This window comes from Erythrolamprus reginae, chromosome 1, assembly GCF_031021105.1.
Source record: "Erythrolamprus reginae isolate rEryReg1 chromosome 1, rEryReg1.hap1, whole genome shotgun sequence".
Classification (NCBI taxonomy): domain Eukaryota; kingdom Metazoa; phylum Chordata; class Lepidosauria; order Squamata; family Dipsadidae; genus Erythrolamprus; species Erythrolamprus reginae.
The window spans coordinates 246,287,629-246,302,425 of record NC_091950.1 but is presented as its reverse complement, the minus strand read 5'-3'; the positions used below and the strand labels follow the sequence as shown (position 1 = coordinate 246,302,425).

General features: G+C 38.2%; 1 protein-coding gene across 7 annotated transcripts in view; it reads right to left on the bottom strand.

The window, feature by feature from the left end:
• MATR3 (matrin 3) overlaps positions 1-14,797 on the bottom strand; it is a 41,971-nt gene that overhangs the window by 19,129 nt on the left and 8,045 nt on the right. For 3 of the 7 annotated variants that reach the window (XM_070732704.1, XM_070732707.1, XM_070732706.1), the window contains exons 2-3: positions 8,365-9,424; positions 953-1,014 (exon numbers count right to left, since the gene is read on the bottom strand). In XM_070732704.1, the coding sequence (XP_070588805.1) occupies positions 953-1,014; positions 8,365-9,261 (959 nt within the window). In that variant the 5' untranslated portion in view covers positions 9,262-9,424. Of the gene's footprint in view, positions 1-952; positions 1,015-8,364; positions 9,425-11,462; positions 11,628-14,797 lie in introns of all 7 variants that reach the window. The other 4 variants (XM_070732709.1, XM_070732708.1, XM_070732703.1 and 1 more) reach the window with 3 other exon arrangements.

Below are 14,797 nucleotides of genomic sequence, written 5' to 3'. Positions count from 1 at the left end.
TTCCTGCCTTGCCACTGCAGCTTTGTGGAGCGCTCTTTTGAAGTGCGCCATTTCTAACTCTTAGCTGATTGCCCTGGTCTAGTGCTCAACAGTTGACTTTTTGTAAAAAGGTGAAACAAAACCAGACTTTTGTCTAAATGTGTCTGCAGCACGCCCCAGAAGTGTTGCTTCCGAAGTTGCTTCCTTACGCTCTACACAGCTGCTCTTAAAGAGGTAGGCCGTGTCTCTCAGTCACAGGAAAAGGCTGAATTATACCACAAAACAAATGCTGATGACTTATACTGCTGACTCTGAGAATCTAAAGTAAGTTAAATCCCTTTGTTCTGAGTAGCCTTTACTACTAACTTTTACTACGTCTCTCTCTGACGAAAACTGAATCAAACTGGGGTTCAGTTAAGAGGTGTGGCAGAAAAGTGTAATGGATTCAGTCTCTGAAAGGAAAAAGGCGAGTTAACCCATACTTTGTATTCTCATGTCAGCACATTGGAGAAATACTGGAGTTTTAATTAACAATGCAATGCATTTTTTCTAATGGCAACTATAAATATTACTTTAAATTCCAGATTCTACTACAAGTATATTGAACACTTCCATACATTTTAATTTACACTTTCATAATAGAGAAGTCTTATTTATATCAACAGTTTTTTGATTGAAACAAAATATGAAGATTCATTGATATTAGTGGAGACCGAGGGGGAAGTGGAAGTCATAATACTGTGGTCACGCAATTCAGATTTGCAAAGGTTCAGGATCAAACAGTTAAATATATCAAAAATATGTGGTCAAATGGCCCCATGAAAAATAAAAAGCAGCAACTTTCGAATCTACGTACAATTTTTTAAAAAGCCTATTATTATAATACAATCCAAGAGTATAGTAAGTTTTAAATTAAATGCTTTGTTTTCACGCAAAATACTACAATTATAAAAAAATATGTTGAAATGCCTACATTTCAAGGAGAAGTTGACAACGTCGACTGTGACTTGCTCCATTTATATGTTGATTCCACTCCTGCAGAAGTACAAAGTTGTGATAAATAGGAACAGCATTTCTGGAATATTATGTAAACATATACAGGTTTGGCCTTTAGACTTATGCTATCATTAAAAAGGTACAGAAACTGACATTCAAACAAAAATCTATTCTGAGTTTTGTCTACTGCATGGTAATTTATCATGAAACAATTTAAGATCAAGTGTTTCCAAGAGATGAAACATGCATTTATGTACCTTTTGTTTATATTCAAATTTCAAGTTATTTCAAGATATTCAACTTCTGCATTATGTAAAATATAGCAGCAAAGCATTACTAGTTCTACATCAACTGTAGCTTGCCATGTAATAACTTCTCTTGGTTGTGAGAGTATGGATGGGGAGTTCAGGACAATACAGTAGCTAGAGATATGGGTAAACATTTTCTTATTGCATTAGAATTTTCCCCCATTGCTAAGCCATTGCTGTGTATACAATAGCTTGTAAGTTTAATATTCTAAGTTTTGTAGAAGAAAAAAAATACTAAACCAAATTCTAAATTCACATATGTACAGCTTTGCTAATCACATCCAGCAACCTGTTCCTCAATGACATAGAACAATTTGCACCTCAAGATAAGGGGGGGGGGGGGGGGGGGCAAAAAAGAGAAAGCAAGTTTTTTGATCCTGCTTTTTAAATCTTAATTTACCAAAAGCAGCAGTCATCTAAAAGTCAGTCCTTCATGATAATGGCCAGTGCACATTGTCCCAGCCAAGAGACCCAGGATAGGACAAAGATTTAGTTATATCCCTAAAGTTCAATTACTGGTTTTAATATTAAGAATCTTAAAACATTAACTGTTGTCTGCAAATAGCTCCAGCTTGTTTTCTAAATTTGTTTTAACACCTACATAAAATCAATTCACTTTACAATCTTTCTTCGTATTACTGGCTACAAAAATTAATGTCAGCAAAAAATTTAAAAAAAATAAAACCAAATAGTCACATTTCACCTTACCTTCACAGAATAACTATTTCTATTAGTTTTCAATGTTATCCTCACACCTGCAAAGCTATTGTTTTAAAATAAATTACGGAGCACTTCCATAAGCACAGAACTGGGACCAACTGCATAATTATAATCCAGAGAATTCTCAACCTTATCTTAATTTAATTTTTTTTTTTTTTGGCCAAATGACAAGCCATGGGATATATCAGATCTACAGGCTAAATCCTGAGCTTAAAAAGCATGTCAGAAGCTGCCAATTGCAAGCTTCCTCCTCACTGTTATCAAGAAAACTACACAGCTGCATCCATGTAGACAGAAATAAAGCTAGACTCAAAGTTTCTTCTCCCTTTTGCACTTCCTAAAATGAAAATTTTCACTCACAAACCAGAGGAATCTAAGAAGAAATCTTTCTTAGGGTTTTTTTTTACTGTTCTTCTAATGCATTCTTGTGCAAATCCTATAAATTACTTTTGCTATGTGGCTAAAAATATGGAGATAATTTTTTGTGTGTGATTTTGCAAACATAATTAATTTTCCCACCCTATTTTCCTAATCAGAAATAAAATTAAGTAGACTCCAATAGTTTTAAAACCTGAGGGATCTTTGGTGCTCTTTGAGCACTAGTACTAGAACTGATTTTACCTAGTCTGGGTAATGAAAAGCCTGCAAGAAAACAACCAAACTCAGAGAGCACCAAAGATCCCTCATTTCAAACCTGAACTACAATCAATACTTTTATTAGTTTTAAAGCCACTTTTATAGCTCTAAGGTAACTGTTATGAATTATACTTACCTTAACTGACTCACAGTATTGTATATTATTTTTCGGAGTATAAGACATACCTTAGTTTTGGGGCAGGAAAACAAGGAAAAAAGGCCTCTGCCTCCTATCAAATTGCCAAACAGCAAACAGCACAGATGATATACACTGTTTGATGTATATTTCTGTGCATGCGTGCCTAACCCATAGAAAAAGCAAATTGGGAAAATGTACATTATGGCAGTATATAATCCCAGAAAAGTTTCTTAAATGTAATCATACTAACTCCTCCCAATTATTTAAATAGATCTACTCCAAACATGACTGGGTCAGGGTTTAACTCAGCTGCCTTATCTTAATACTAATACTTAAGACTAATACTTAATAGTAAAACAGGGCATTTCAGATTATACTTTGCAAATCTGTAGAATTTATATGGCTTTCTGGAAGTATTCTCTGCTATTTAAAAGAAGATACAATAGCACTTGGCCTCTTCAGATCAAGCATTTATTTTTAAAAGCTTCTTCATTTTGTTAAGTTTTTTAGAATAATAAAGCAGTCTTTAAAAAATAAGTCTAATAATTTGAACATTCTAAAGGCATTTATACCGTGTTTCCCCGATAGTAAGACCCCCCCGATTGTAAGACATATGGGGGGTTTCAGGGGGGTTGGCTAATATAAGCCATACCCCGAAAGTAAGACATATGTCTTACTTTTGGGGAAACACGGGGGTATTGCCGGGGGGAGGAGCCCGATGACCAGCGCCGTCCTTCGCCTTGCCGCGGCGCCACCGCCTCTTCCCCGCTTGGCAAAGTCAAGGACGGCGCTGGTCCCCGCTAAGCCTTCTGCGCCTGACTCGGCGAGAGGGAAGAAGGAGAAGGCCAAGTGGATGCGGAGCGCCCGGGAGGCATTTATCCGCCCGGGAGGCATTTATCCGTCCTTCGCTTTGACGGCGCTGGTCCGAAGCGAGCCGAGCGGGCGGACCAGCGCCGTCAAAGCGAAGGACGGATAAATGCCTCCCGGGCGCTCCGCATCCACTTGCGCTTCTCCTTCTTCCCTCTCGCCTCGCCGAGTCAGGCGCAGAAGGCTTAGCGGGGACCAGCGCCGTCCTTCGCTTTGCTAAGCCGGGGAAGAGGCGGTGGCGGCGAGGCGAAGGACGGCGCTCCCCTCCGCTCGGCTCGCTTCGTACCAGCGCCGTCCTTCGCCTCGCCGCCACCGCCTCTTCCCCGGCTTGGCAAAGCGAAGGACGGCGCTGGTCCCCGCTAAGCCTTCTGTGCCTGACTGGGCGAGGCGAGAGGGAAGAAGGAGAAGCGCAAGTGGATGCGGAGCGCCCGGGAGGCATTTATCCGCCCGGGAGGCATTTATCCGTCCTTCGCTTTGACGGCGCTGGTCCGCCCGCTCGGCTCGCTTCGGACCAGCGCCGTCAAAGCGAAGGACGGATAAATGCCTCCCGGGCGGATAAATGCCTCCCGGGCGCTCCGCATCCACTTGGCCTTCTCCTTCTTCCCTCTCGCCGAGTCAGGCGCAGAAGGCTTAGCGGGGACCAGCGCCGTCCTTGACTTTGCCAAGCGGGGAAGAGGCGGTGGCGCCGCGGCAAGGCGAAGGACGGCGCTTCTCCTTCTTCCCTCTCGCCTCGCCCAGTCAGGCGCAGAAGGCTTAGCGGGGCTTCCCGGGCAAAGGCGACGCTCGCACCTGGCTCCGCGCCTTCCCGGCGCCCGTAGTTCCCTTCACTTCCTTTGCCTCGCATCTGCCCCGCCCCCCCAATCGTCCGGCCCGTAAAGCAGTACGGGGCTGGGGGTGGGTGGACGCCTAACGCCGCCCGCCCGGAGGAGAAGAGGCCTCGCCCGGGCCAAAGCCCGAAGACGAGCCGGCCCCGGTGCCCAGGACAATATAAGACATACCCCCAAAGTAAGACACAGTGGGGCTTTTGGGGGTAAAAAGATAGTAAGACACTGCCTTACTATCGGGGAAACACGGTAGTTACTGACTTACCTCCTTCCAGCAAAAAATAGCCAGTTTCAGCCTTTGCCTCTCCCTGCAGTAATTTGCCTCAGTGCAGTTTTAGTTTCATTTTCATGGCAACTTCAATCAGCTGAGTGTGGTGAGGCAGATAATCAGTGGCTTGTGATAATCAGGGTCTGCTGCTGTTTGCTGCAAGGAGGTAAATTACTTTTTGGGGGTGGCTGGGTAGGGCTACATTCGGGGTATAAGACGCATCCAAGTTTCTTGCATCCACCCTCTTTTTGGAGGTAAAAAGGTGAGTCTTATACTCCGAGGAATACGTTAAGTGCAGCTGAATGAATACTTATTGAACCAAATATTAATTTTTATTGTCAAACTATATTACTATGTTAAAATGGAATCTAGTATTATGAATAAGAAATTATCCTCCAATAAAATCTTTGTTGGGCTGCTCTAATATTTTTAGATCACATACATTGGGTGGGATGCTTCCAAAATCAAAACTTCTAAAATTTTGAACAGATTAATCAGTTCCTTGTTTGTAATCATATTTTTATAGGGCACAGGTGGTATACATCTAGAATCCTTAAAACAGAAGGGAAAATTGATATGGCTAGACTATAAATGATTGAGAGGTATCCAAGCACAGTAAATATACAATTTAAAAATACTGTCATTAAACCAACACAAAAATGACGTATTTTTAATAACCCTCGCCACTAGTTTTGAAATTCATTGTCAGGAAAAGTTGTCCTTGATAATGGGGAAATATCAATATGCCTTAATAAAAATCTCAAATTACAGTAAACAACCATGAGGATAATAGCTTTTGTATAATAATACTTTCAATAATTTATCATGTTCCTTGCAAAAGTTGTTTCAATCTGAAACTGCACTATAAATATTTGAGAGGGGGGGAAAAGGAAACTAGATTTTTTTTCTTTCAATTGCATGTGAATTCTATAGGGCTTTTTGTTTAGCTGTTTACAGAATCACTTTTAACGTGGATCTTTTTCTTACAAGCTGTAATGATATCTTTCAATTAAGATGTTTGTTTTAATCAAAACTGTAAGTTTTAAACTTCAGCCAAAAATTAATAGTTGAAAATGTTGAACGTATCAAGTCACCAACCATACTTACTGTATTTTTTGGTGTATAAGACACACCCTTTTCCTCCCTAAAATAGGCTGATAATTAGGGTGCGTCTTATACTCTGAATGTAGTTCCCCGCCCCCAGCCCTAACTAGCTGCCAACTCTTACCTTGCAGGCTCTTTCATTGTTTCTCTCTGTGAAGAATGTTTTCCAAGCCCTAAGTCTTTGCAGATTTTTTTTTCATTACTCTAACTTGCTGAGTAAGTTACTTTCAGCCCTAACCAGGTGCTAACAATGTTCCCAGCTCTTACCAGCTTGCAAGCTCTTTCACTGTTACTCTCTGCAAAGAAGAATGTTTTCCAAGCCCTAAGTCTTTGCAGGGTTATTTCCATTGCTCTACTTGCTCAGACTGTTTCTTTCCAGGTGCTAACAATGTTCCCAGCTCTTACTGGCTTGCAATCTCTTTCATTGTTACTCTCTCAGAATAAAAAATAATTTTAAGCCCTTAACCGGGGGATAAAATAATGTGCTGAAGCTGACCAGACTAAAGATGCTAGCCAGACGAATACCTGGTAAGCAGATTCTTTTCCATTTTCCTCCCCAAAAACTAAAGTGTGTCTTATACTCTGAAAAATATGGTAATATTCCAAGTAAAGTGACATTTTAATAAACTAAAGGAAGCAAAAGATTCTATTTAGAGCAATGGTTCTCAACCTTTCTAATGTTGCGACTCCTTAATACAGTTCGTGTTGTGGTGGTCCCCAACCATTAGTCTAGCGCCAATTCTCCCAACAGAGCTTTAAGCTGATTGGCAGGAAGGTCAGAGGGACACCCCTGCTGTAAACGCCTGATTGGTTGGATTGTAAAAATGTTCCAAAGCGCCAGAATAGAAGCTTTAGTTCCTAACACCGTGGGAAATTTGTCTTTTCTCATGGTCTTAGGTGACCCCTGTGAAACGGTCGTTCGACCCCCAAAGGGGTCCCGACCCCCAGGTTGAGAACCACTGATTTAGAGCAATACAATAGGATTTTAGTACAAGAGACTATATAATCACCATTATTATGAACTGTCTTATTGCTAGTGTTTTATATAACTGATTTTTAGAAACCTGGTGATTTTGAGTTTGACCCCAATGGTATTTATGCATGCACATACCCATCATGGTACTTCCTTATAGGATTAGCAACACTATGTAAAGCACACAAAAATGAGTAAGATCCCAAGTGTGTCACAACAGACTGCATACACATTTGGTTGGGATGATGTACATCCAGCTTCATGGGATACAGCCAATAAAGCATCAGCTTGCATGGCAGTGTGTAGATCAGAAATCTTGCCTTGCACAAAACAGTATTGTTCAAGTAAAGTGGGCTTTGAACTGTGGGCCAAAATGTGTGAAACGGATCAGTCTGCGTTAACAGAGAAAGCTACATTTGGCACAAGTACAATTAAGGTTGGTAACGACTCCTCTATATTACTAAAACACAATGTGATCAGAGTTTCGCAAAGATATTGTATTAAGAAAAAAGTTTCAGATATAGAAGAATCAAGGGGAGAATTTTCAGATGAACAGACAATATTTTGTTTTTCACTGTTCTGAAAACGATTTTGCATACACCAAGGTATTTTTTTTTTTGAAGAGGAAGGATAACAGTGAAGAAAGTGTTAGTAATAGGAAATCATTTTAAGCACACAATGTGCACTCTTACCTGGATTTCTGATAATATGCTTTGAAAAGAAAAAATGTAACAACAGTAATAATATCCAGCTTTAGTTTGTCACTGCCAAACTAACACAGGACCCGTTTGTAAAACAATTAGGAAATGTGAATAAGCCACAATTGCTGTTTGGTTTCAGACCTACATTCTAAACATAAGAATGATGTGTGATCAATTTTTTTAAAGATCTATTCTAAACAGACACTGTCAGTAAGAACATGATATGATGTACAGCAGTAATCTGTTTACTTTTCTAAAAAAGGGATAGATGTAATATGTGTAATAAAAAGTGAGCCTAAAGTATATAAGAAGGTAGTGAAAAGGAAGGAAAAAATGAGAAGTTTCAGCCATAGCATGAAAATAGTTTTTAAAGTGAATTTTAAAAAGAATGAATTGGTTTAAAAATGCTATCACCCTACAAATTTGTTCCAGGACCCGCCATTAAAGTATTTTCTCAGGAAATGGACAAGAAGAAAAAAACTGAATGTGCAAGGACAGTATCTTAACCAGAACCAATTAGCAATCAAGACAGATGGGAAGAAATGTTGAATCTACCCTCTGAATAACTGCAAAACAAAATGAAAAGGTACCCCAAACCAAGTAGAGAGATTGTGTAGATGCAAAATATAAGTAGACCAGATGGCCTGGATTTAAGCAATATAGGTGAAACAATATATTAAAAGTCCTGGTTTCATGATTTGCTAATGATGCCCCGAAATTAAGTGGCTTTGTCACTTAAAATTCTTTTGAGACCTTTGTATAAGTATTTAGAACACAGAAATTGAGGCAAAGAAACAAGCAGTAGGGACTACAAAGTAAAGAAAAACAAGCATCTGATGCTGAACTCACCTTATTAGAATGAACAGGTATATCACAGATAGAGCACAGATGGGGATAGCCCTTCGGTAAGAGTCCATGGAAGTCTTCAACATTGCTATCTGGTGGAGCACCTCTTTTTTTCTCAAAGAGAGATCTCTCAGGGACACGACTCAGTCTGTCATACTCACTGTCAAATTTACGATATTTATGCGAAGTTTCGCCATAATAAGTGTCATCCCTACACCTTTCTCCATCTCTTAATCTGTCATCTTCATAATCCATTCTGTCATAATATACAGATTCTTGAGAACGACTTCCATGATCATAATCAACCACTCGGTTGAGACTAGAACCACCATCGTCAAAGCTATCTCTTCTAAAATGCCTTTTCTCTTCCCAATCATCCCTAGGAACTCTGTATGGTGGCTCCCGTGTAGCTGCTCTGCCATCTCTACCATAACTCAGTGAAGAACCTTCTTCAGCTCTCCTTCTTTTAAGTTGCAGAAGTATTTGAGGCAAGTTTTCAGGAGTGATCTTGTCCTCAGGATAACGACTCAGTTCATCTAAGTCTCTAGTAGACAGGCCAAGGCTGGCCAGAATATTAGTGGCCTGCTCTGTATCTCCACGGTGCTGAGAAGGAAGAGAGAGTGGGCCTCTACTTCCAATGTTAAATATAGACTGTAATGCATGGGAAGATGCACTAGCAGAAGACAGTGCACTATGAGATCCTTGTTGATTCAATGAAGAACTCATTCCAAGATTCATTAAGCTAGCAAGGCGTGCAGTACCCTGGTTCATCCTTCCAAGAGATGCTGGCACATTTAAAGATTGGGTAGCAGCAGCAAGAAGGCCTATTCCTGCAGAGAGGTCACGTCCATGACCTTGGGAATCCCTATTTAGAGATGCCTGGTGGAATGACTTGGACATTGCTGAACTATAAGCTTGTCTATTATGAGTCAAAATTTAGAGATGTCTGAAAAGAAAGCTGACTCTAGAAAGCTAGGCAAAACGTCACTTCAATAATTTTACGCCAAGAAAGGGATCAATAATGATCGTAGATCTTCTTCAAGCTGAGAAACACCAAACAAGTCTGTAGAAAAACAAGCAGTTTTAGTCATAAAATCCTTCATGCAGATGCAGTTTTAAAATGTATGCATCATGTTGATCTAAAAACAATTTAAGATCTTGCATGGATTTCCCTATGTAACCTCAAAAATTGGATAATTAATTTTCTGGTAAGAAATTGAATCCCGTCCCCTCCAATAAGCACCAGATTTTGCCAGTAAATATACTTATTTTCAAGCATTCGTATTTAAATTGCAGGGTGCATACATCTTAACTGCTTTTGATTCCAGGAAAAAAGACCACAGTATACCAGCTATGGCACCAAGAAAAATAATTCACATTTGTTCAAAACTATGACTTATAACATTGGTGAAAGATGAAACATTAAGAATAGCTGAATATTTAATGAACCTTAATGAGATCAAGTATTTTTTGTTCAAAATTTAAGTAACTGATTTGAGACTTAAAAGAATATTAGGCTTTGGGAGCTCCAAAGACAGTCTCAAACATAAATTAATAGCCTATGCTATATAATTCAAATCAGGTTCAGACTTCACTGACACCTGATTGTGAGACCGAAGTTTTGTTTGAAGAAGAGAATGCTAATTTTATGAATTCCCCCAAAGCAACTGAGGCCTCATTGTACTTCAAACACTTTTGAAAATGTCACTTAACTCTAAAATTGTAACACACATTCTTGCTACAGAACAATAGCCTGAGGAAAGGCCAGAAACAGAGTCGAAGATAATTGACATTTCAAGTGAACATATTTTGCAATTATTCTCATTTAGCAAGGAAAGAATACATTAGGCAAATACTTATAAAGTATAGAAAACATTTACCAAATTTTATTGGTAGGCGAATAGATATTTAATGTACTGTAATAGATATTTAACAAATTTTGATAGTAATACCTACTGTAGCAAGTTGCTAAGTCATATAAATACAGACAATTATATGACATGCAAAGAAGTATTACATGGACTACTTAAAAATATAGCATTAAAATGCTGCTGAAAGCAATTGCTTATTGTTGGATAAAACAAGATGCAGGGTACGATAGGTAAAAAGATGTTTTACTAATGCCCAGTTATTTTTTATTAAGGTAAATGGATGTGGGGAGTAAATTGAAAAGTACTAATACAACTGTGAAGAATAGTAAAAATATTGCAAGCAGAGAACAATGTCAATGGACATAGAAAAAGAAGGAATGGAAAAAATGTCAAGTGACAAATATAATCTATGACACTTGATTGAACATAAGAATTCCTAAACAAATTTTAACCAATCTATGTATAATGTGGGAATCGCACACTAAGTAATATTGACCACAGTTTAGGAATAAGAATTATTTAAAATATTTGAAAAATATTTAAAGTTTAACCACTTGCTTAGGGCAAACAAATTGCTCCCAGATTAGCAGGTGCAAAACCCTAGCAGATGAGTCTAGCCTTTTTAAAGACCAGCAGAAAGTCTGGTGATTTTATTTTTCTGACTTTATCTGACATCTTGTCACTGACAAAGATAATAAGTAGCATTAACTGATCAGAGTTCCTATTTCTTAAATAATCAAAGACAGGAGACTGGTGATAAGAAAAACTCCATACAGATATTTCCAGTAGTCTGCTAGTGCAACATTTCCAAAGCAGTCTTGACATTAGAGAAGCAGGTGCTACGATGTAGCATAAGAAGGTTGATTCAAATTAAGACCTAACAGGTACAGTGAACTCCTAAACTTTTGCATTGGGGCAATATCCTAATTTCAATTTTTTTCTTTTGGATTCTTTTGGATTAAAAGGGCATAGTAATCAAAAAAAGTATGCAATTTTATTAATTTTGTTTCTTTTTTTAAGTAGCGATCAAAGTTAAAACCCAAAGGCATAGTATAAGCAATTTTTGGTTGAAAAATAGGTTTCAGTTTGACTCAATGATCATCTTTTTAGAAAAGACCTTCACTATTTGTGTGTTTCAAGAGTTCAAGATAAAATATCATTTGAATTGGGGGTTTTTAATCCATCAATTTTATAAGTTAGTTATATTACTTAAAACACACATAACTACACCTCTGATTTTAGTCAATTTTTGAAGGATTTGGACAATTGTCAGATCCAGGAGCATCTGAAGAGTACCTCCTGACAGAGTTGGGCTGCCCAGCAGATGGTTTCACTGCATAGCCTGGTTTCCACACAAGCTGCAACTGCCCAGGCTTATATGAAATCGATGTAAACCTACAAAGAAAAAAGGAGATATCAGAGAAGTCTTTAAAATGGAATACTCAAAGGGGATACCCCAATAAGTTGGCGAGGAAGAAAAATGACAATAGCAACATTCCCCAAATTGGGATAATTTTACTTCTCTATAGTTCAACTGTTTTTGTCATCTTTTATTATGATTATAGGGTGAAACAGTATGAGGAACTTGAAAAAAGTAGGATATGTAAAGTAATCAATCTCCATAAAAGGTTATAAGAATTATATTGATTTAAGTATATGATGAGGCATATAAAGAAACTAAAAGCCAATATGCCAAGTTTAAGAATTGTTTTACCATTGCCAATTAAGAATCAGAATATTTTCCATTTTGTCTTAAGTAGAAAATGGAGTGAAAATAGAGAAATAGGATTTTCTACCTATAAGTTATAGCCTTGAAATAAAGGCTTATTTAGAAACAAACAAACTGTATTATTGGCCTTTTAACAAGGACCTGAGATAAAAAGTCAGCGGAGAAAATGGAAAGAAATTATATTTTTCTGTGCCCAGAAGTTATTCCACTCATGTAAGTGGGAGAGGCAATTATTCTCTCCCTAACTCCCTAGAGTTTCCCCAACCTAGCACATGATGGGTAACGGTAAAGAAAATTTCATAATAATGTACATAGAGATGTTCATTCATGTAAAGCTGAATTTCAACCAAAGATTTAAGAACCGAATTTGCAAAACAGGCAGAGGCCTGTCAAAGAAGAATATTTTATAGAAATATGGGACATTCAATTATTGAAGAATAGGCTACTTGATTTAAATAAAAGGTAATAGTGTTACCAAGTTCAGTTGTGTGATGTCAATGGAAAACATTTTGCAATCTACCCGGTGCAGATGCTTTAAAACCAAGATTGACATGGATGTAGCAATATAATAACCCCCATTGAATTTCCACTCATATTCCAGGATTTCAGATCCACACCTAGCTATCTATAAGCTCTTTATATAAACAATTAGGTACTCCTTAATTTACCCCAATTGGGACTGAAATCACAGCCTCTGAGCGAAGCAATTAAGATATTATGCCACTGCTTCACTTAATCACCACAATCCCTGCACTTCCAGTTATAGTTGTTAAGTATACAGTTGAATGAAAGGGCTGCCTGTGAAGGATTTCAGCGGTCCCACCCCACAAACATAAGAGGCAGTCCTCTTGGCAGGTATTGGCAGTTTCCCACCTTCCCTGACAGCTTGCCCATTAACTTTCGTGGGAAGTTGGTAGAGAAGATTGCAAATGGCAAACATATGATCTCAGAACACCCAGGACCTGGTTTAATGAGAACCTGTTTGGTCTAGTGTAGTGGTTAATGCTTAGACCCAGTTTGGTCTGGTGCAGGGATCAGCAACCCGTGGCTCTGGAGCTGCATGTGGCTCTTGCTCTGCTGCGGCTCCATTGCTCAAAATATGTCTCACAACTGCTAATCTGTGACACCCGCCAGCACACGATTTACTTAGCTTTTCGACCCTGGTAGGCCAACCATGGATAAATCCAAGAAAAGAAAAGTTTCAGAAGAAAACAGAACCTTTAATTCAACTATATATACTAGTTTTGTGGCCGCTCAGGAAATAGTCATGTAAAAGGAAGAGTTTTGTGGTTCCTGATGTTTTCTTTTCTGTGGGAAACTGGTCCAAATGGCTCTCTGAGTGTTTAAAGGTTGCCAATCCCTGATCTAGTGGTTAAGGCATTGGGCTATCTTAAGAATGAGTTCAAATCACGCCTTCACCATGAAAGCCAGGTGATCATTGGCCAGTCAATCTCTCTATCCAGTTCATCTCATAAGGTTGCTTGTTGTGGGGAAAATAGGGGAAGGAAGGAAGGTGTGTTAGATATATTTGCTGTGTTGATTTATTTGTAAAAATAATGTCCCACAGCAAGATGGACAGCAAATAAATTTAGAAAATAAACAAAACTGGTTGTAGCTGAAAACAAACTGCAAACAAGTGTGCCAAGCACTCAGATCATGATCACAGAACTCTGAGCATGCACGCATAATGTTCTGCAATGAGCAGGAGGTAAAGCATCCTTTCTGAGGTCATAGTAATTTTGGGCAAAGGAGGAGTGACCCAAGATTGATTGACTCAGTCTCAGAGTACAGTTAACCCATTCCTTGGATTCTCTACTCAGGACACTGGAGAAGAAACAATTACAATTGTACAATAAACTTTTTTAAAAAAAGAACTGATATTCTCTTGAATAGCGATTCCTTTAAAAAATTGAGCAAAAATGACCCATGTGTTCCAAGGAAGACAAATCATTATAATGGAGCTGCATATCCACTACCACATATGTTTTAAAGCACCTTTTTAGATTCATTTCCAAACCTCTGCAGAGCCCTACATTGTATACAAATCTCTTTAACAGAGGTGACCTCTGGAATGGAATACATTTAGTCACTGAAGGAGCAATTCCTTCAGTTGGATTTCTGCAACATGTAGCAAAACTAGATAAATAAACAAACACGACTTCTCACTTACCATTCAATCCAAATAATTAATGTCTAGTGATATATTCCATAATCTGCCAAGAGGCAGACTACAGAATATTTACACTTTATATTCTAAGATACAAACTTCATGAAATAACATTAATAATCCAAATACAAGGCATCAAAGGGTGTTTTTTCTTCAAAAATTCTTCTCTGAGTAGTTGGCAGTAAAAGCTTTAAATTGGATGAAGCATTCAACAGCAACAAATTGTATATAGCCTTCCAATGCCAGCCTCCATTGTCATATCATGGTTTATTACAGTCAAAGAGCATAGCCCTTTCTTGTCATTAACATGAAATAGAGAAGTATGATATGAACCAATTTGTTTTCCTTGTTGTATGAAGAGAAGTAAATTTGGAACTTTCCTCGTAAAGGGCAGTTATATTAAAATGAGGGTTTAAAAAACATGAATGAAATAAGTAAGAATATAAGAAATGGACTGAAGCACTATGGCAAGCAAATAGCCAAGGGAAAGTTTTGATAGCTTATAGCATTTTGAACCAAATGAAAACAGAAAACAATCTTTGAAATCTGGATGACAAAATTAGAAAAGGAGGTAGCACAAAATCAATGATATATACCAAACAAAACAGATAAAAATTAAGAATTTGGCAACTGATACTATATTGTACTGTATTCTAATTTGAAGGTGTG